Source organism: Lactuca serriola, chromosome 7, assembly GCF_051521515.1.
Source record: "Lactuca serriola cultivar US96UC23 chromosome 7, Lser_US96UC23_V15, whole genome shotgun sequence".
In the NCBI taxonomy this organism is placed as follows: domain Eukaryota; kingdom Viridiplantae; phylum Streptophyta; class Magnoliopsida; order Asterales; family Asteraceae; genus Lactuca; species Lactuca serriola.
Genome location: NC_136414.1, coordinates 201,648,983 through 201,671,501, shown reverse-complemented (window position 1 = coordinate 201,671,501; position 22,519 = coordinate 201,648,983). Strand labels below are relative to the sequence as shown.

Genomic DNA, 22,519 nt, shown 5'->3' with positions numbered 1-22,519 from the left:
AGAAGAAAGATGGGAGCTTGAGAATGTGTATAGATTACAGGGAGCGGAACAAGGCAACAATAAAGAATAAGTACTCGTTGCAAGAATAGATGATCTGTTTGATCAACTACAAGATTCGAGCTATTTCTCGAAGATTGATCTTAGGTCAGGATATCATCAACTAAAAGTAAGAGAGCACGATATTAAGAAAATTGCGTTCATAATAAGATATGGACACTACGAGTTTTTGGTTATGTCATTTGGACTAACCAATGCTCCAGCAGCCTTCATGGATTTAATGAGCAGAGTTTGTAGACCATTCTTAGATAAATCCATGATAGTGTTCATAGATGACATTCTGATTTACTCGAAAAACCAAGAGGAGCATGGAAGACACTTGCGAGAAGTGTTAGAAGTATTAAAGAAGGAGAAGTTGTACACGAAGTTCTCCAAATGTGATTTTTGGATTCAAGAAGTCCAATTTTTGGGTCATGTGGTTAACCAAGAAGGGATTATGGTTGACCCAGCTTAGATTGAATCTATAACAAAGTGGGAACAACCAAAAAGTCCCATGGAGATCCGATGCTTTCTAGGACTAGCCGGATATTACCGAAGATTTATCCAAGGCTTTTCTTCGATAGTTTCTCCATTGACAGCTTTGACCCACAGAGGAGCTACTTATACTTGGAGTGAAAAGCATAAGGAAGCCTTTGATAAGTTAAAGAAAAAATTATGTGAAGCACCGATTCTTTCTTTGCCCGAAGGAATTGAAGATTTTGCAGTTTATAATGATGCATCGAAGTTGGGTTAGGTTGTGTTCTGACCCAAAAGGATAAGGTGATAGCATATGCATCGAGACAATTGAAAAAGCATGAATAGAACTACCCCACTCATGATCTGGAGTTGGCAGCGGTAGTATTTTCCCAAAAGATATGGAGGCATTACCTTATGGCATAAAATGCAAAATTTTCACTGAGCATAAGAGTCTTAATATCTCTTTAATCAGAAGGAATTAAACATGAGACAACGACGTTGGCTAGAGTTGCTTAAGGATTACGACTGTGAAATACTTTACCACCCTGGTAAAGCAAATATTGTCGCTGATGCTTTCAGTCGGAAGGTAAACCTTGAAAAGAAAAGGTCAAGAGCGTTGAGAATTAAAGTTGTCTCGACAATTGTGGAAAGTATAAAGAAAGCCTAGGAGGAAGCTTCAGAGAAAAATGACCAAAAGAAAGAACGTTTGGGCAAAACGTTAGCGTTCGGTACAAACAACCAAGGGTTGAAGGTATTCCAAGATAGGATTTGGGTACCTAAGAAAGGAGGAATGAGAAATATTCTAATGGAAGAAGCTCACAAGACCATGTACTCGATTCATCCCGGCAACACAAAAATGTATAGGGGTCTAAAACCCTACTATTGGTGGCCGACGATGAAGCTTAATATTACAAAGTATGTGGCCGAGTGTGTGACATGTGCAAGTGTTAAGGTACAATATTAGAAACCGTATAGCAGTTTATAACATTTACCTATACCCATGGGTAAATAGGAAGACATCACTATGGATTTTGTAACTAAACTACCTAGAACAAAGAACGGTCACGACATGATTTGGGTGGTCGTTGATCGATTTACAAAAATTGCACATTTCATAGCAGCCAATGAGAAGTGGTCTATGAAAAAGCTTGCAAAAGCTTACGTAGAAGAAATAGTGAAAGCACATGGTTTTCCCTGACGATTGTGTCAGATCGCGATAGTCATTTCACGTTGAGGTTTTGGAGAAGTCTATAAGAGGAATTGGGTACAAAATTGTGTCTAAGTACAGCTTACCATCCGCAAACCGATGGTCAGAGCGAACGAACGATTCAAACATTGGAGGATATGCTAAGAGCATGTACCCTGGAATTCCAAGGTAATTGCGATGAACATTTACCTATGGTAGAATTTTCCTATAATAATAGTTTCCACTCAAGCATCAAGATGGCACCTTACCAAGCTTTGTATAGAGAAAAGTGTCGAACGTCGTCGTGTTGGATGGAAGCTAGGGAAAAGCAGTTTATAGGACCTGAAATAGTCCATCAGATTGTTGAAAAGTTGAAAGTGATTATGGAAAGGATGTTAGCAGCTCAAGATCGTCAAAAGAGTTATGTTGACAAGAAAAGACAACTGGTATCATTCGAAGTTGGTGATTCGGTTTTACTTAAAGTCTCGCCGTGGAAGAGACTTATAAGATTCGGTAAAAAGGGAAAGTTGAGTCCAAGGTTTATTGGACCGTTTAAAGTTCTTCAGAGGATTGGGAACCAAGCTTACAAGCTAGAATTACCAGAAGAACTAGATGGTATTCATAACACTTTCCATGTGTGTTATTTGAGGAAGTTCACGAGAGATGTACCCAACATAATTCCAATTTCTGAATTAAGATTGGATGAAAGCAAGAGGTTAATCAAAGAACCCGAAGCAATCGTTGACCATAAGATTAAGAAGTTGCAACGCAAGATGGTCGATTTAGTGCTTGTGCGATGGAAACACACGAATGGGCCAAATCTCACCTGGGAAATGGAGAGTGACATGATGAGTCACTATCCGCATTTGTTTACTGATGTGTGATTCCGAGGACGAAATCATCCTAAGGGGGAGAGAATTGTAATGCCCGTGTTTCTAGGCTAGGAATTAATGATGATGTAATAGTCTAGGTCAACCTTTATAACTTGTTTGGAAATAATAAAAATGAATTATTTGATTATTCTGTGTTTTTTGCTTAATTATTATGATTTAATAAGTTAAGAATAAAAATAAGAGTCGAAAATAAACGTTAGATAAACCCGATATCTAAGAATGAAGTTGTAGTGGCTGAAACAAAGATTCCGGAGATATAAAAATGCCGAAATTCGAGTTATAACGAAGAAGTTATGACCTGTCGAAATTTCGTGACAGAACCGATACGACACTGCGTGACGTAAAAAGTGAATTTATGATAGAACGATTTTTAAACCGAGAGCGTGCATAAAAACAACACCCAAATCTGAGTTCGTATGAGGAAGTTATGATTTTTCTAAGCTTCGACTTAGCAGTATGCAACCCAAAACTCGAAATTTAGATTGAGTGATTTTTAGCCGAAACAATCTAAACGAGAATCGAAGATCTCGTCGAAATTAATGCAACGGTAAAAAGACAGACGAAAACGGACGTCGGATGAAGAAGTAATGAATTTTTAACAGACTTTTCCTGTCCCGGCCTATTAAAAATATAACTTTAAAAATAAAGTCAAATGTAGTCGACGGAGTCTAAACGATAGTTGTAGAGCATAGTCTCACCTACACGTGGATATAAAGAACGTCAAAAACAGAGCTCGTATGCAAAAGATATGAATTTTAGAAGTTTGGAAATTCGGAGTACGCCCAACGTACTGTTCATGGTCTGAGTTGGGCCATTTAGCCTACTCCATCGCATGCGAAACCTATCATACAGACTCGACACGTCTGATGCCACACATCAGGGTACGCCCTACATACTAAGTTGTACGCCCAGTGTAATGGCTAATAGAGTCGTACGCCCAACGTACTTGAAGATTACGCCCAGCGTAATTTAGGTTTCAATCCCTATAAATAGAAAGCAAGACCTCCGGGTTTTTGTTTAAAAAACCTATTCTCTCTCACTCTCTACTTCTTCTCTAGCTACTTTTAACCCCCCGAGGTCCCGGTATCATCCCCTAGCACCCGAAGCAATCCCGGAGCCCCGAAGTCTCCAAGAAAAAGAGTTTGTCGAGTTGAAACTCTGCCCGTGTGGAGCCTGGTTTTTGAGAAAACGCCCTGATTTTATCGGAAACGATTGTTTTAAGAGACGAGGTGCTGCCCAATTATCGTCTTAACAAGTGAGTGTATAGTCATTTTCTTCTTACACATAGATATGAATTATTTTCTATAAAATACGTGTTATGTGTAATTATATTGTTTGTTTATTTGAGTTGGGTGTTGAAGAGATGTTTTATACAAGTATTGTATATGTATTTTTATCTACAAAAATATTTGGTAAAACATGGGTAGATGAAATAGTTGATGTGTGTTAAAATGATGATAGGCCTCGATGTTGTTGTTGTTCGATGTTGGTGTTGTAGTCATCCAACAGAGTATAGATGACGACCATGGACCTTTCTAGACAGTCCAGTGGAACACTAGCAGGTTCGCAACCTGTAGGTGTTGGTGAACTATATGTTCGATAGTGTACTCCATCCCCCTCATGGTTTCCTTAAGGACATGTATGGTTGAGGAATCCCCTAAGCAGTAGTGCCCATCCCGATGATGATCCTTAGGCTAGGTCCCTTATGATAGGTGTTTAGGGACGTAAAGTGAGGATAACGCGAACAGGTAATCAAGGTTATTGTTTGTTGATGAAATTAATAAATTTATTATGGGTTGATGAAATTAATAAATCTATTATTATTTGTAGGTTGAAAACCCTATATGCTCACCTGGCTCCCAAGCCTGAACCACTCAGCTTTTTATATTACAGGTAATGGACCCAAAGCATAGTTTGGATGATGACAAGGGATTTTGGGATTATAGGCCAGTAGATGTAAATATCTGTTGTAAGGCTTATAATGTACTGTTTATGCTTTTGATGTGTATCGGAACATGATATCCCGAGGTTTTGATATATAATGAAAATATATATTTCTTTAAGAAATGTTTTGATAAACTTTTATCATGTTTTGTTTTGGGGACAAATTTTGCAACATCTTTTAAAAAGATGACTCTGATTTTATTTTAGAAGCACAAATTAAATCGGTCTTTTCTGTCCAAGAAATTTGGGGATGTCACACTTAATACCTCCAGAAGCTCCTCAAGGTGAACTAGATACAGATTCTTGAAGCCCAATGTCACTCTAAGCTTGCTTGACAACTCCTTCTTCTTGAATGGACACTAAAATGGCCATAAATGCACTCCTTAAGCTCAAAGCACACTCTCTAATGGCATTAGGGTTTTTACAGACGTTTGAAGGTGAAAGAGGTTGATTAGGGTGAGGCTCAAATAAGATAAGGATGCTTATATAGGCCTTAAGTCTGGAAATTAGGGTTTGGACATCCGTCACGTATGCCCAGCATATGTGTTGTCCCTCCGCAATCATTCTTGCAAAGTACGCTAAGCGTAACCTTGAATACGCCCAGCGTACTTAAGGGACTCATTATGCAACATTTAAATTTTCAAGGGCTTCAAAGGTTATACATGATTTGGAGTGTTACACATTTGAATATCACTATGAAATTGATTTTTGATATATGCACGAAAGTGAAGAAATTTGGAAAACACTTCGAATTTCATACGTAATAGGTACACCCATGGAAAATGAAATAATTGATCAAGAAAAATGACATAATATTTAATACCACTATGACTTATGACAGGATAAGTCCAAACATCAGAATGTATAATTTGAAAAGGAAACATAACATGAGTTTTAGATAAAGTGAAAGATAAACGAGTATGCTTCCCAAGTTGACAAGCATGACATAATAACTTAGAATTCCTTTTATTACAAGAAATGGAATTATTTGAAAGTAAATGTTGAAAGACTTGTTGGTCTGGATGTCCAAGTCTTTGATGTCATGTGGAATAACTTACACTAAGGAAAGATTGAGGAGTTGAAGAAGTAACTGGGTAGAGATCACTCGTACTATCACACCGAAGGAGGGTTTGTTTGGTCAGGAAATCCTTCACAGAAAAACCAAAAGCATCAAACTCAATAGAACATTTATTATCACGAGTAAATTTACGCACAGAAACAAGGTTTTTAATAATCTAAGGAGTAATAAGGACATTGTGTAAATGAAGAGTACGAAAAGGGTTATGACCAATAGTGGATTGGCCAACATTGGTGACCGGAATACGAGATCCATTACCAACTAACACAGAAAAATTATTACACTTATTGCTAAAGGAGTTGAGTATACCTGGATTATTGTGAAGGTGCGCGGTGCCCCCGGTATCCATATACCATTATGAGTTTCCCGGATCTTGAAGACTCATAGAACTAAATGCTGGAGGGAGCGAGGTGGCTTGATCTGCATTAGAGGGATACTGAAAAAATTGCATTGTGTGAGGCTGCATCTGATGGGTTTTAGCACTAAGAACTTTCCTATGTGCGCATGCAAAACCCTAATGCTTGGATCTAGGCTTTCTAATTAAACATGTTTTGAATCCAAGACTTCTAATGACTAATTAGGTATAAGAACAATACAAAACAGATCTAGAATCATACCTTTGAATCTCTTGTTTGATCTTGTTGTCTTGGAGCTCTAGAGTCACAATTGTAACTCCTCTAATGGCTTACACACACCAAATAGCAAGGAGGATGATTTGAGAGAGAGGAGAGGGGAGGGAAGTCGGCCAGGGGTTCTCTACTTTTGATAAAGTGTCGATTTCCCTTTGCCATAGGGTCTATTTATACTTGTAGACTCCTTAAGGGTTACAACTTAAACCCTAGTTGGATAATCTTCTCTTAAAGCAATCCAAATCCATTCCTTAGATAGCCTTGGACGATTTTAAGCTATCCTTTAGCTTCTAGAATCTGTCCACCCCTATCCAATATGGATTTACAGTCTAAAGTTTAACTATCAAACAATTGACAGTTTATACCCTCTTATTTAATTAATCTCTTTAAGTCACTAATACCAATTAATTTATGACTTATATTAATCAAATCACAATATTATTATTCTTTATATTATTCTCATAATATATTAATAATATTTATTCTCTCTTAATAAATCATCCTATTAAGTTGCTATGGTGAAGGCAACCGAAAAGGACCATGCACAATCGGGTCAAATACTTGCCTAATATAGTTGCAGCCTTAGACACTATTCCAACAGTCTCCCACTTGGATAATTCTAGTAACTATATGCACAAGTACAATTCGATTTGCAATCGTATCTCTCAAAGACGCTGTCAAACTCTGATCTAATCAATCTTGTCCTTTAGATAAGGGATCGTACAGTCCTCTGTTAGATATCATGCTGACAATTCTATGGAATGATCAGTCAAGCATTTAGGTTTCTCGATCTCTGATTTATTTGACATAGAACTTAATCGAACACATCAATTTAGTTCTGACCGGGCCTGGCACATAAGTCAAATCAAATCATCAAGCGGCCGAGATATCGCTTTTACCTACTTAGGATAAAAGTTACAGATAAACTTCGACTTATATGTATTTACTTATTCATTAATCAACTATACACAACAATGCGTTTTATAACACCGAGTTACTGATGCGTTTTCGCATTATCAATGTATAATCAATTAACAAATAACAAACCATATATCTAGGTTTTAAGACTATATGATATTATCGTCTTGCGATCACCCTTTTATATCATATTCCATAAGGTGATTCCAGCAAGCACGGGTTTGTTCCAATGCTCAAAACCAGTTCATAAGCACTCATGAACGTCGCAGCAACCCTTTGCTATGTCTAATACCATTTAGACAATCTACGCACCAATTCACGACAATCTTCTCTCATATCTACTTCCAACATATGAACGATTGTGGACAATTTGAATAATTCGATTATTCTTAATAAACTCAATTATTCTGGAAGTCAAAACATGCAAATATGAAACAATAGTTAAACAATTAACATAAGATAGTAACATTACTCATAAATAAAACTCCTTTATTTAATCATCAAATGTTAATTACATTTATCTATTACACGTTCCTACTACTATCTAATTTATGCTAATATCATCCTTCAGCCCAATACTCCAAGCATTCTGCAGGTGCTTAACCCTGCTCAGTCCCTTCGTAAGCGGATCTGCTGGGTTATCTTCTGATGATATCCTCTTCACTACGAGTTGTCCTTCTTCTACACGATGTCTAATAAAGTGATATTTTCTGTCGATATGTCTTGATCTACCATGATCTCTCAGTTCCTTGGTCAAGGAAACCGCTCCTTCATTATCACAGAAAATCTCCATGGGCTCCTTTATGGCAGGTACAACTCCAAGATCACCGATGAAGTTCTTCAGCCATATTGCCTCCTTTGACGCTTCGCTTGCTGCAATGTACTCTGATTCGCACGTTGAATCAGCTACGGTTTCCTGCTTGGAACTTTTCCAAGTCACTGCTCCTCCATTCAGGGTAAAGACCCAGCCCGACTGCGAACGGTAGTTGTCACTATACCCTCGCACCTTCAAGTCATCACTCCCTCCGAGGACTAAGAACCATTCCTTCGTCCTCCGAAGGTACTTAAGGATGTTCTTCACCGCAATCCAATGGGCTCTACCAGGATTCCCTTGATATCTACTAACCATGCTCAAAGCAAAGGCTACATCAAGGCGAGTACAAGTCATAGCGTACATGATTGAGCCAACTGCGGAAGCGTATGGTACTCGGCTCATTTCTGCTATTTCAGCTTCGGTACTCGGACTTTGAGTCTTACTCAACTTGGCATTACTTTGTATCGGTAATTCTCCCTTCTTCGAGTTTTCCATACTAAAACGTTTTAGTACCTTCTCTAAGTAAGTGTTCTGACTAAGTCCAATTAGTCTCTTACTTCTCTCTCTTACTATCCTTATTCCCAAATTGTAAGAAGCCTCTCCGAGGTCCTTCATAGCGAAGCACTTCCTGAGCCATGACTTAACTTCCTACAGAGTCGGGATGTCGTTTCCTATGAGTAATATGTCATTGACATATAAAACAAGGAAGCTTACTATACTCCCACTGGCTTTGACATATACACAAGATTCATCATCGCTTCGTATAAATCCAAACTCTTTGACTTTCTCATCGAAGCAAAGATTCCATTTGCGAGATGCTTGCTTAAGTCCATAAATGGACTTCTCAAGCTTAGACACTCTATTCAGATGCTTCGGATCCACAAACCCCTTTGGCTGAGCCATGTAAACATCCTCAGCCAACTTTCCGTTAAGGAAAGCGGTCTTGACATCCATTTGCCAAATCTCATAATCATGAAATGCGGCAATCGCTAGCATCACTCTAATAGATTTTATCTTCGCAACTGGTGAGAAGGTCTCATCATAGTCAACTCCGGGAGTTTGAGTAAAGCCCTTCACGACCAATCACGCTTTATATGTGTGTATGTTTCCATCCACGTCGGTCTTCTTCTTGAAGATCCACTTGCACCCAACGGTCTTACGTTCGGGCACATTATCGACCAAATTCCAAACTTGGTTATCATACATGGATTGGATCTCGCTATCCATTGCCTATTTCCATTTTGCAGACTCCGACCTGCCATGGCTTCCTTATAGCTATTAGGTTCATCAAGATTTATTAGTGTCCCATCACTAATATACGTGTCCCCTTCGGTAGTAATATGAAAACCATAAAACTGGGGTTGAACTCTAACTCTATCGGAACATCTAAGAGGTAACGATTCGTCAATCGGTTCAACTGGAGTTTCCTCCTCGGGTTGAGTGTCAGCGGTAGAGGTTCCTTCATCTATCGACTCTTGAATCTCTTCAAGTTCGATTTGCCTCCCACTGTCTCCTTGGCTTATGAGTTCTCGCTCTCGGAAAACTCCTCTCCTCGCAACGAAGACAACATTGTCCTTCGGTCTATAGAAGAGATATCCAAAGGATTTCTGCGGGTAGCCGATGAAAATACATCGCTCACTACGAGGTTCGAGCTTGTCGTGAGTATCTCGTCTTACGAAAGCCTCGCAACCCCAAACCTTGATATGTGCTAACGAGGGAGCTTTCCCTGCCCACATCTCGTGAGGTGTTTTGGCAACCTTCTTAGTAAGGACTCGGTTAAGGATATGGGCAGCAGTCTCTAGGCATACCCCAAAAAAGAGATAGGTAGTGAAGCACGACTCATCATAGAGCAAACCATGTCCAACAAGGTTCGATTACGCCTTTCTGCCACACCATTCAATTGCGGTGTCCTAGGAGGCGTCAATTGTGAAACTATTCCACACTCCTTGAGATAATCGTGGAATTCAAGACTTAGGTACTCTCCTCCTCGATCGGATTGAAGCATCTTGATTTTCCTGCCCAATTGATTCTCCACTTCATTCTTGAACTCTTTGAACTTTTCAAAGGTTTCTGACCTTTGCTTGATTAAATAGATATACCCATATCTACTATAATCATTGGTAAAAGTTACGTAGAAGCGGTTCCCATCCTTCTTGGTTGATCTAAATGGTCCACATACATCAGTATGTATTAGGTCCAATAGACCCTCACCCCTTTCACACGTACTTGTGAAGGGTGACTTAGTCATCTTTCCAAGTAAACAAGACTCGCACGTGTCATCTTCCCTAAGGTCGAATGACTCCAACACTCCATCCTTTTGGAGTTCGGCTATGCGTTTCTTGTTGACATGTCCAAGAAGACAATGCCACAAGGATGATTTATCCATACTAGTGGAAGAATCTATGTTTAAAACATCATTTCCTAAGTTATCAACAATCATAACAGTTTCATATATTCCATTACATGGTATAGCTTCAAAGTAAAAGACACCATTTAGATAAGCTAAAATAGAACCATTCTCATTATTAAAAGAAAAACTAAAACCTTGTCTAAACAAACCATGAAATGAAATAATGTTTCTAGCCATTTCTGGTGAATAGCAACAATTGTTCAAATCTAAATATAAATTATTCCTAAGCACTAAAGAATACACTCCAATCTTGGTCACAGGCGATGACCTTCTGTTCCCCATGATTAGATTGATTCTTCCTTGCTCCACATCCCTACTTCTTCTTAGTCCCTGCATATTAGAACAAATGTGGTAACCACAACCGGTGTCAAGAACCTAAGAAATAGCATGATTAGAATTGTTAGATTTAATTGTGTATCTACCTGCGAAAGATGGTTTGATCTTTCCTTCCTTGATGGCTTGCAGGTACTCTGGGCAGCTTCTCTTCTAATGTCCTATCTTGTGGCAGTGGTGGCACTCTGCCTCCTTAGGATTAGGGCAGGGCTTAGCAGGATCAACTTTGTTCCCACTAGAAGAGGCACCATCTCGGGCTTTAACCTTGCGATAGTTCTTAGAAGAAGCCTTCCTCTTCTTTCCCTTTCCTTGACCAATAGCCAAGACAGGAGCAGCAGGTGGATTGGGAGTTGGTGCAATAGACTTGTCTTTGAAGTTGCTCTCAGCGACCCTCAAGAGACCTTGGAGTTTGCTTAGGGTGACCTCCTCTTTGTTCATGTGGTAGGTCATCCTAAATTGATTGTACATCGGAGGCAAAGAGTGAAGCACCATGTCGATCGCCAAGTCTTCCCCAAAGTCAACATTTAACTTGCGAAGGCGGTCGACATACCTTTGCATCTTTTGCAGGTGCACGGTAAGAGACTCACCATGACCCATCTTAGCGGAAATCATGTTAGTGAAAATCTCATAACGCTCTTGTCTCGCGTTTTGGTGGTATCTCTCCAATAAGTCTTGATGCATCTCGTACGGGCACATGTCCTCATAGGACTTTTGGAATTCGGAGTTCATGGTGGCTATCATGATGCAATGTACCTTCGTTGCATTGCGCTCATGAGTTTCAAAAGTGGTAATTTCAGCCGGAGTAGCGATTTCAGGGTTGATTTTCTCGAGCTTCTCATCGAGGACATACTCCTTATCCTCATAGCGAGCAATGGTGCGAATGTATCTTATCCATTCGCTAAAGTTCATTCCATCGAAAGTAACCTTTTGACAAAGGCTCATCAATGTGAAAGAACTAGCAGCAGCGTTGTTTGCGTTCGACATCTACAAATAGAAAGGACAAAGATAGATTAGAATATGAATCCCTAATTATCACCAAATAAGAAAAATTAGGGCTAGGATCCAACAACAATATTTACATATTAGAAAAGGGGTGCCGTAATCCAACATGCAAATAATATGAAGGTAAGTGAATGACGATTCACTAATTCTCCACCATAAAAAACTAACTATAAGTCCTAAATGTATTGAGAATTCCTAGGTTCGGATGAGATTCATTGAAACTATTCAATGGCATGTTTAAATCTCGATATGCCCCTCTTGTTTGTGACTGGGATACCGAGGATCACAAAGCGGGTGTGAATTACCATGCAAATTCACATGGTGCCTTCATTGTAACGATCACCTATTCGATGTGCCGGTAAACCACACACACTCCATCGAACTATGATAAACAATGAATCACCCTTTGCCACCTTTGCTTAGAACCAATTAGTGTGCCGGTAAACCACACACGCTCCACTAACTTCTTAGCAAGGGTGCAAAGTGTAATTTCATGGGATTGCATCAATTCACTTTTCCTAAAGTAACTTAGATTGGGAAATTTTAAAAATGTGTAGTTACTTTGTATTTCATATTACACTTTTAATGAGAGGATGAGGTTGCCCTATCCTACCCGTTCGGCTAACGACCCTCCACCAATCAAGCAAGCGGTGGGTATGAGTGTACACCCATTAAGCGCCATTTTATAGGCCGCAACCTTATACCCACCTTATAGATCGGCTTCGTGAATGAGGCCTACTAATGGTAAGACTAGCATTTTAGTTATATATATATATATATATATATATATATTAATCTTGTAATATTATATTAGTATAGGGTTATATTTTAAACTTTTAAAAACTTAGGGTTTGAAATTTAAATTGTCTAAATTAAAACTTTTAATTACAATACATAAATTTCAAAACTTGAGGACAAGTTTTAAACATTTAAAACATGGAGGATCAAATAACAAATAATTCTAATTAACAATTAATTTCCTAATTATCCATATTTGATTTATTCAAGATTTCTTGCAAGATAATTACCAAATTAATCAAAATAATTAGTTAATTATCATATAAGGAAATTAAATATTTTATTAGTTGATAAATATCTTTAATTAGATCAAGATTATAGTCATATATATCAAAAAATCGGATTAGGGTTGATCTAATATGATTAAGGTAAGTTTCCATAAGATAATCATGAAGAAATCTCGAATCTGGCCATTCCTGACGCTTGGACTCGCCGAGTGCACCAAAGGACTCGCTGAGTCAGGCCAACTCGCCGAGTCCATGACTCAGAAACACAAAAATCAAATTTTGCAGTTAAGTTTCAAACAAACAAGCAACAATTTATTAGAAACCAAGCTAGGCTCTGATACCACTGATGGGTTTTAGTCATAAGAACTTTCCTATGTGCGCATGCAAAACCCTAATGCTTGGATCTAGGCTTTCTAATTAAACATGCTTTGAATCCAAGACTTCTAATCACTAATTAGGTATAAGAACAATACAAAACAGATCTAGAATCATACCTTTGAATCTCTTGTTTGATCTTGTTGTCTTGGAGCTCTAGAGTCACAATTGTAACTCCTCTAATGGCTTACAAACACCAAATAGCAAGGAGGATGATTTGAGAGAGAGGAGAGGGGAGGGAAGTCGGCCAGGGGTTCTCTACTTTTGATAAAGTGTCAATTTCCCTTTGCCATAGGGTCTATTTATACTTGTAGACTCCTTAAGGGCTACAACTTAAACCCTAGTTGGATAATCTTCTCTTAAAGCAATCCAAATCCATTCCTTAGATAGCCTTGGACGATTTTAAGCTATCCTTTAGCTTCTAGAATCCGTCCACCCCTATCCAATATGGATTTACAGTCTAAAGTTTAACTATCAAACAATTGACAGTTTATACCCTCTTATTTAATTAATCTCTTTAAGTCACTAATACCAATTAATTTATGACTTATATTAATCAAATAACAATATTATTATTCTTTATATTATTCTCATAATATATTAATAATATTTATTCTCTCTTAATAAATGATCATATCAAGTTGCTATGGTGAAGGCAACCCAAAAGGACCATGCACAATCGGGTCAAATACTTGCCTAATATAGTTGCAGCCTTAGACACTATTCCAACAGCATCGTGGGCTGAGCAGCTGAATACATGGCCTGAGGGGATTGGACTGCATTGCTATTGGGCCAGGTAGAGTTATTAGGAGCCGAATTGGGCCAATATTGTTGTGGGTTGCATTAAATGTGTTATTATTAGGCCATTGAGCCCCGCTCGGCATCGAATCATAATATGGAAAGCATACGGACATTCCTCAGGCATCCCCCGACAACATACTGTAATTCGGAAAGCATACAGACATTCCTTAGGCATCGCCCGACATCGGACTGTAATCCAGAAACATACAAATACAGACACATGCAAGAATCACGAAGACATCAAGCAAACCAACTCGGGCACTGCCCGACATTGGATCATAATCCAGAAACACATAACATAAATATGGGCCAGCATAGGTGCCTTCGACCTGTTCAAATAGGAGGAAACTCACCTCGCAAAGCTGAATCTCACAGATAATCCTCTGGCTGCTAGCTGGTAGATCCCCGAACTGTTGATCTCTCAACTCCTCGAGATACTAATCATCATATAAACTAGTTAAGTTCAGGATTCTCATAACTTAACCATAAGTCCACACTGGGGTAAAAGACCATTTTACCCCTCACATACTCTTGTCCCAAAATGAACTCTACTCAACTCTTGGCCTAAAAAGATAAACACTCCTACAAGGCCCAATACATGGCCCAATTTCCAATTGGGCCTAATCCCTTCACATGGGTTTCAACCTAAGGCCCAATAATGCTTCTCTAGTCCAAATGTTCAATTCTAGATGACCCACTAAGGCCCAAGATACCAGCCCATGGAAATGGCCCAAACCAAGGGCCAAACAACACAAAGCCCAAATTCGATGAGTAAACGGGGCGTACTCCTTTGTATGCTAAGCGTACAGGCTGTATGGCTTGTACGCCCAACATACTGCTCTGTTAAGCCATTTATACCATTAAGCACTTAATACTTTGTTCCAGAGGCTAATATCACATATCCAAGTCCTCTTTAACGTCTTAATCCATAAAGTCACTGACTTGGTGACTTTTACAAAACCCAAATGAACCCAAACTCAAAGTATAGCAATCTACTTCCATGAAAATGGCTATAACTAAATCATGGAAGGATTTTAATCCCAAAGATGACAACTTTATGATTCAATGACCTAAATAACACTGAGAATGGAAATTCTAAGCTTCATAAACTATAAGGACTCGTGACACTTCATCAATGGGACCAAAAGGGTCCATAAACCCATACTTCAAGAGATCTAAGCAAATAAACACCAAGTTCAAAGCTTTATACCTTATATAAATGCCAAATGTTGATAAGGTTCTGGATATATAAGCCTTTGCTCCTTTGCTAATGCGTCAACAATGGCCACCTTTCTTCAAAACACTAAGATGCACTCCAAAATGGTCTTCTAAGCTCCAAGATCACTCAAGTATGGATTAGGGTTTCGAAGTAGCTGCTTTAGGGTGAGAGGGAGGCTAGTCTTTGAGGCATAATGTTCCTTATATAGTGTCATACCCTAAAATTTAGGGTTTTAGTCTGAATGGAGTACGCTCCGCGTATCTCTTTGTGCGCTCGGCGTACTCACAAACCACCCGCAACCATGCAACCTTCTACGTTGGGCGTAACCAGCCAAACACGCGCATGCATTCCTTGCATGTGTAGGACTGATTTGTCACTTATCTCCATCAGGGACCAAAATTGTCAATAACTTCAAAGTTTCATATCTTCCTCATCTGAGGTCCGTTTCCAACGAACCTTATATCCATGAAAAGGTGGCGAGAAGCCCTACGCTCAAACAACATGCCCAAACCTTAAAACCTTCCGAATAAAACCCAAAACCCATAAAAGACCGAGACATCCATTTACAATCATACCCTTGGCTTCCGAAGACACAAACAAATACTTAGGTCACTCATGCCATGACCCCCACCTCTGAACTAGGCCAAATCCTTCCTTTCCCAGGCCGCAGTCTCGAGCAGCGAAACACTTTCAAAACCAGGTGTTACATTTAAAACCGAGTGTTACAAGTTAAATATATGGTATTATTTCAGGGGGCACAGGGTATTCGGGACGGAGCGCCCCGTACCCGCCCCCAAACCCAAACCCGAACACAAACACATTTTAAAAATGCATGGAAAACAAGATTCAACAGGATCAGAGTCTCACTGAGTTTTTGACATCCCTACTCAACATGTTGTAGGTATAACAATGCATCTTGTCGTGATCCACATGATTAATCAACCTTGATATATTTTCATAGTTTTGGTTTCACTCAAGTTGGATCATGCATTCCTCACTTGAGTTCGAGGGGATATTAATGTACTAATTTTGTATTATCATATAGTTTGGGTTTATTTTTTGTAGTTATTGGTAATTAGAAGCTTTTATTATAATAAGCATTGACGGGTCTTCATAAGGGCCAGGGGGGTTGTGCCCCCCCCCCCTGTTCTTTTTTCATAACAAGTCCATTACTATTAAAAACTTTACATATTAGATCCAAAACAAAAAAATTTGACTATGGTCCCCCCTGTTCTTCAACATATATATATATATATATATATATATATATATATATATATAACTTTCCCCCCCCCCCCCAACTCAATTGTTCAAGCTCCGTCACTGATAATAAGCCATAAGTATATAGGTTTTTAATCCTTGTATAATTTTGTATGCTTCTTTAAGATCTTCGTTAATATACATAAGCGTGTGGCATGAAACTTTTGAGAGATTTTGAAAGTTTATCAGGTGAGTTCATACCCCTATAACTATGTTTTTAAATGTTTTTATACTCTTTTTTTAGGGGGGGGGGGGGGAATACAAGTACACACACGGTTATCCTCGTGTGAAAAACATCAATGTTTGTTGTATTTACAAACATTTTTTTGTATTATCAGTGTTTGTTGTATTTAATCTACACATGAATTTTAAAATGAAGGGAAAATATCTAGTGTAAATCTTGAGTCTGTAACATCTAATAAACAATATGATATGTTAATCTTTAAGCTAATCAAAATTGTTAATTCATTCGGAATTCATCTAAAAACAATTGGTTATGTTTACCGACATATTTGTTGAGAAACCATATATTTCCAAAGAGTCAAAAATGTGCCTTCTCTTTAAGGGACGGGGCGTGTTAGATGGTAAGTTAATGGTTCTTTTTTTGTATTATCAATGATTTTTGTATTGAATTTAATGTAAACATGTATTTCAAAATGAAGAAAAAAGATCTAGTGTACGTCTTGAGTCTGTGACATCTAATAAACAATATGACATGCTAATTTAAAATTGTTAATTCGTTTGTAACTCATCCAAAAAACAACTGATTATTTCTAATGACATATTTTTTTAAAAACCAAATATTTCTAATGACATATTTGTTGAGAAACCAAAGAAATGAAAATACATATTAATAACTGGCCAAGGGCTAAAATGAAAGTTTTTCTAAAAAAACAATGGCAAATGGGGAACAAAAAAATATTGGGGCTAAATGCAAACTTATACGTAAATGTTGGGGCTAAATGCAAACTGAGGAAAATGCAAAACCGACACGTCATTATGACCTGTTGGTGACCGGTCAATGACCCGAAAATGAAAATTTTCTAAAATATAATGGCAAATGAAGAACAAAAAATAAAGTTTGGGTTAAATCGAGATGAAGATGTATAAATAATGGCTTTTAAGGTATTAACCCTACTACTTTCTTGTAAATATCTTTGTTGCTTGCAAAATTTGAAAGATTTTAGTAATTACATATTCTAATGTTTCACAAAAATGAAATAACAATCTCTTGTGCCTTGATATCTTCCTATGAAACATGATTTTTCCAATGGCAAAAAGCCTCTGCTCATAAAGAGTAAAAGACTCGCAATGTTTGGACTTTTCACATGTAGTGGTACCAAGCACGAAATCCACCCAATTGAGAAAAAAGAAGGAAAAAAATGTGATGCCAAACAGCATACTAGTAAATGAATTATGAAATTATGCAAAACCGTGTTGGGCGAAATCAATTTTGACACGTCAGCATATCATGTCAGCATGCCACGTCATCAAAACTGACACATCATCATGTCACATCAACATGTAACTTGGTTAACCGGTCAAGTGGTCAGAATTGTAACAAATTGAAAAACACAGTGTCAAAATTGACACAAAAAAAAATACGGTGTCAAATTCGAATTTTTATATAAAAAGAGTGTTTTTTTATGCCATTTACCCTTATATAAATTGACTTATCTAAATATGATTGTTTTTTTTAGTAATAATAATTAAGCCAATTTTCAAAATATAAAAGAGTTTTTTTTTTACTAAAAGCTATTTGAAAAGCTTTTAGATTTGAAACTTTTTATTTTATCTAAAAGTTATAAGCTCCTAATGAAACTTTTTTTTCAATTTTTTATTAAGAGCTTTTAAAAATTGCATGCAAAACACACTCATTGTTTTCCAGTATGATGTTTTATTTAACAATAATTATAATGTTTTTATCAATCTACGTAACCAAATAATTTGCTTACCAAATTATACATGCATAAGTCAAACCTTTTGATAACAAACTGAAACATAACGACACAAATTGGTAATAAAATCATTGTGTTGCATAAGTTGATAAAACTAGTTTCATCACATAAATAAATCATTTAAACCAATATCAAATACAATGATTACAAAAATCATCATGATAATAATAAATAAATTTAAGAAAAAAAAAACATAATAAGTAAGAGAAAAGAGTAAACAGAAAAGGACACTAATAGTAAATAACCAAACTCCCGACTACAAAATTGCGTAGCATTGCCGAAATGGAACATACACTAATGTTCAAATTGTCATATATATATAATATATATATAATAATATAATATTTATGTATAAAGGATAAAAAACCTTCTCCCAATGTAGTTTCAGAATCTTGAAATAAGCACTTAAAAACAAGAAAACCCCTACAAAAGATGATGCAACATGAAGCCCATTTTCTTCTACTCTTTCCCCAAAAAAAACTCAAATCTTGATCGAATTCCAATTTTCACATCTGTGGCCCAAGTGGCAACCGGTTCATCATCTGATGGTAAATGGGTGCACCAGGGTCCGACATGGGCTCCACCTTCGGTTCACCTTTTGGCAACATCAACGGCTGTGGCTGACCTAAATAATGATGAACAGGAAGAACAGGCATTTTCCCATGGCTATGGTGATGGTTAGCCAGACTGAGACCCATATGAGCCAACCCACCCGGTCCTTGTTGGCTCATTGGATACCCGTTGTATCCATGGGTGGTCCCACTCCCAGTGGGACCACCCATTTGACCATGACCACCACCAGGTAAACCATAATGATGGTTTACCTGAGCCTGAGCCCTATCGAAGCGGGCCATGGCGGTTTGCATACGAGATGGCTCAGGCATCGATAGGGCTTCTGGAGTCATGTTGTTGTTGTTGTTGTTGTTATTAGCATGACTACTGTTACGTGCAGCTGGCACATCATGGTTGTGTTTCCCTTCGTAGGTTGTTATAACTGATTTTAAATCATGTGAAGCTCTTTCCACATGTTTCCTCACTGTGCATCCTGTGCTTGTACACTTGTAATAACTCCTGTCAAATTTAATTTCAAAAAACACCAATTCATGTCAAAAAAAAAAATTAATTTTGTCTTTTACCCATAATAGCAATGTACTTACATTTCTTTACTTATACAGTAAATTAGGTTTTTGTATTATTTAGAATAATAATAATAATAAAAATAAAAATAATAATAACCTGGGATTTGGGTTTCCTTTGACAACTTTTTGTCCATATTTACGCCAGCGGTATCCATCATCAAGAATGTCCACTTCACTGGTTGTTTGCACAACTACCCTCGGCTCCCTTATGGCCCGGGTGGCCCCACTTACATCAGCTGCATATGCTTCAACTTTTCTAAAAATATCAAAAAAAACATTTTGATATTAAAGGGTGTTTGGATAATTAAAAGTGATTATGTAAACAAAACAGTTTTGTTGCAGCTAGTATCAAACTGATTTTTTCACCCCTAAATGAACAAGTAGTAGGTTACTCAAACCCTAATTAAAAAGTGTAAGAAAGATTATTAAAACCTTCTTTTAGACTCAGATTCATCTCCTTCACCATCATAACCAAGTGACACGCTGCCATGTGTCGCACGGTCATCTTCTTCGTCATTTGAAAATGTAGAGGACCCATCCACAGCATCACTAGATTCAAAATGACCGTTTTGCCCCTGCATAGCCATCCCAGAAGACGTCACCTCATAATTACCTTCCTGCCCCCACTGGCCACCATTCCCACCTTGGTCATTTCCATCACCTTGCATGTCACTTAACATGTTTGAACATCCAAGTCCAGATCTTTTAGTGGGCCCGAGTTTGGGATGATTGTGGGCCCCTTTGTAAATAATTTCAGTTATATGACCCTCGTGGGACCTTTCAACTTTCTTTTTAACAGGACAATTTAAATGAGTGCATTTGTAATAGCTTCTTGGATACTCACTTCCCTTCACTTGTTTCTGTCCATATTTCCTCCAATTATATCCATCTTCAGATGAGGCACTGTTGGAATTATTACCAATATCTCCATTTATTCTTTGATCTGCATCATCTTCATGATGTTCTTGAGATCTTTCAGAATTGCCATTAAGAAAGCCTGAGCGAATATGGAGTGAAGATGTTTCATTTTGTGTTGGTTCAATCTTTTGTGGAGGGAATTGTCTTTCAGATTGAACTAGAGTTTCATTATGTTGAAAAGATTGTGTAGACATGAAAGGTGGATTCACCTAAATGATCCAAAAGAAACAATCATTAATGTTTAAAAAAATATCCTGAGAAAATAACTTTTAAAGGTATGTTTACTCTGCTTACATGATCACGAGATACAGGAGCTGAATCTGGGAAAGGCTTAAAGGCAAAAGAAGTGTTATTAGTGTCCTCAAAGAAATTTTCTTTAACCCTATTAGAGGAATCCAAGAACATCATGGAGCTTCTACCATTACCATTTGGAACAAATTGGAACTTTCCAGTAGTTGGAGATGGTTGAACCTACAACAGAAAGAATCGATTGAGATGATTTAGTATAGTAAATTACTAATATACCCCTAGTTTATCTAGTGAGCTTACCAATGAGTTGGAAAGGAAAACAGGTGATTCCAGAAAAGAAGTTGGGCTAACACCAGGTGAAAATAAATATGGAGATTGTTGAGTTTGTGAATTATCAGAAGATTTTATAATCTCTGTATTCAACCTAGGAGCATTATGACCAGCTCTAGCTGCCATTCTTTCAACAAGAGGTGCCCTTGAGCTCGTTTTTTGATCACCAAACTCACTTGATTTTGTGGCATCACCATTTTCAGACCCGATTTGGGGATTTGGTCCAGGGAAAGTGAACCCGGTGTCGTTATTGGTATCATGTTTTGGAGGGTCGGGTACTGATCTTGAACCAGGATCATCCCCCAACATAGCTGCAAAAAAAGACCTAGGGCTAGGGCTCGGAGGCATCCAATCGCCAATTATCCCACCATGATCGTCAAATCCACCCATGAAAATCGAAAGCTTTCTTCCTTGATTATCTGTTCAGTGGTTTGTTAGTTTTTCAGACTTCGAAATTTCACACAAAATCGAAACAGTGATGATGGTGTTTTATGTACGAAATCATAGTGTTTTGGTCGTGTTTTTTTTGGAATCGTCAAGCTTTAAACAGTAATGATAGTGTTTTTATGTACGAATTAATCGATTGCGAAATAACAACAACAAATAAATGTACAGATTTAATTTCCGCTTTTGGTAAAACGATAAACCAAAAAAAACATTTGAATCGTCTACCCGATTGAAGTGGGTAGACCACAATAATAGAAGATAATACAGTTTTTCTAAAATGGGAATCGAAAATCGATGATATTCAAACATTCGCTTTTCACATATTCTCGTGGATTACGCCCAATTTTGCAATCCCGAACCAAAAATCGATATCCGAAAACGATCTAGCTAAAGGGAATTCATTAAAACCAGAGATCTGAATGGGATTGCAAAATCCAACCAACTTCAAATCAAATCTATCATTTCTTTCACACGAACAATTAAGGGTATAAACTACAGAAACTAAAAATGGAAATCCAATTGAAGAATCGATGGAAATGATTGAAAAAACATGATTAAGGGTTGTGATACGAACCTGGAAAACAACACACAGACAGTCAAGGGTAAGCTGATAACAAAGGAGACCCTTTTGTCTCCTCTGATTAGTTGATTCTCTGTGATTAACAGGCTTCCATTCGATTAAAGAAGTAATTTCTTGACAGAATTTTTTTGGTAATTTTCCCTTTTGTTTTCCCACCTCAGCCCCCTTCTCTCTTACAAATCTTATTGCAGAGAAATTTATAAATAAATAAATGTATGGTTTGTTGGGGTGGACCCGAAATGATTGGAATTTTAAGGGTCTACCAGAGAGAGTGAAAAATAATTTCTTTTCTAATTTTTGTTTCTTTTGTCTATTCTTAAAGAAAATATTTTTATTATAAAATTTCCTAATTTAAAAGAGAAAAAAATTTACTTCTCAGGTAATAATTTCCAACACATGATTATAAAGTAGGGACGGTTCTGAAACTGGACCAAACCAATTTTGAACCTGGATAATTGAAGATCGATTAAAAAAAGAATATGAAAAAACCAAAAAACG

The 22,519-nt window shown here is 37.5% G+C and overlaps 1 protein-coding gene across 1 annotated transcript; it reads right to left on the bottom strand.

Annotated features, from left to right (window-relative positions):
• Window positions 1-18,599: 18,599 nt before the first annotated feature.
• On the bottom strand, window positions 18,600-22,205 carry LOC145063308 (putative WRKY transcription factor 2). Its single transcript, XM_079010896.1, has 6 exons — window positions 22,016-22,205; window positions 20,965-21,413; window positions 20,710-20,886; window positions 19,930-20,624; window positions 19,595-19,753; window positions 18,600-19,429 (listed from the first exon to the last, which is right to left on the bottom strand). Exons 2-6 carry the CDS (start codon window positions 21,382-21,384, stop codon window positions 18,865-18,867), a joined length of 2,016 nt encoding a protein of 671 aa, XP_078867022.1. The 5' UTR covers window positions 21,385-21,413; window positions 22,016-22,205; the 3' UTR covers window positions 18,600-18,864.
• Between the last annotated feature and the right edge of the window lie 314 nt (window positions 22,206-22,519).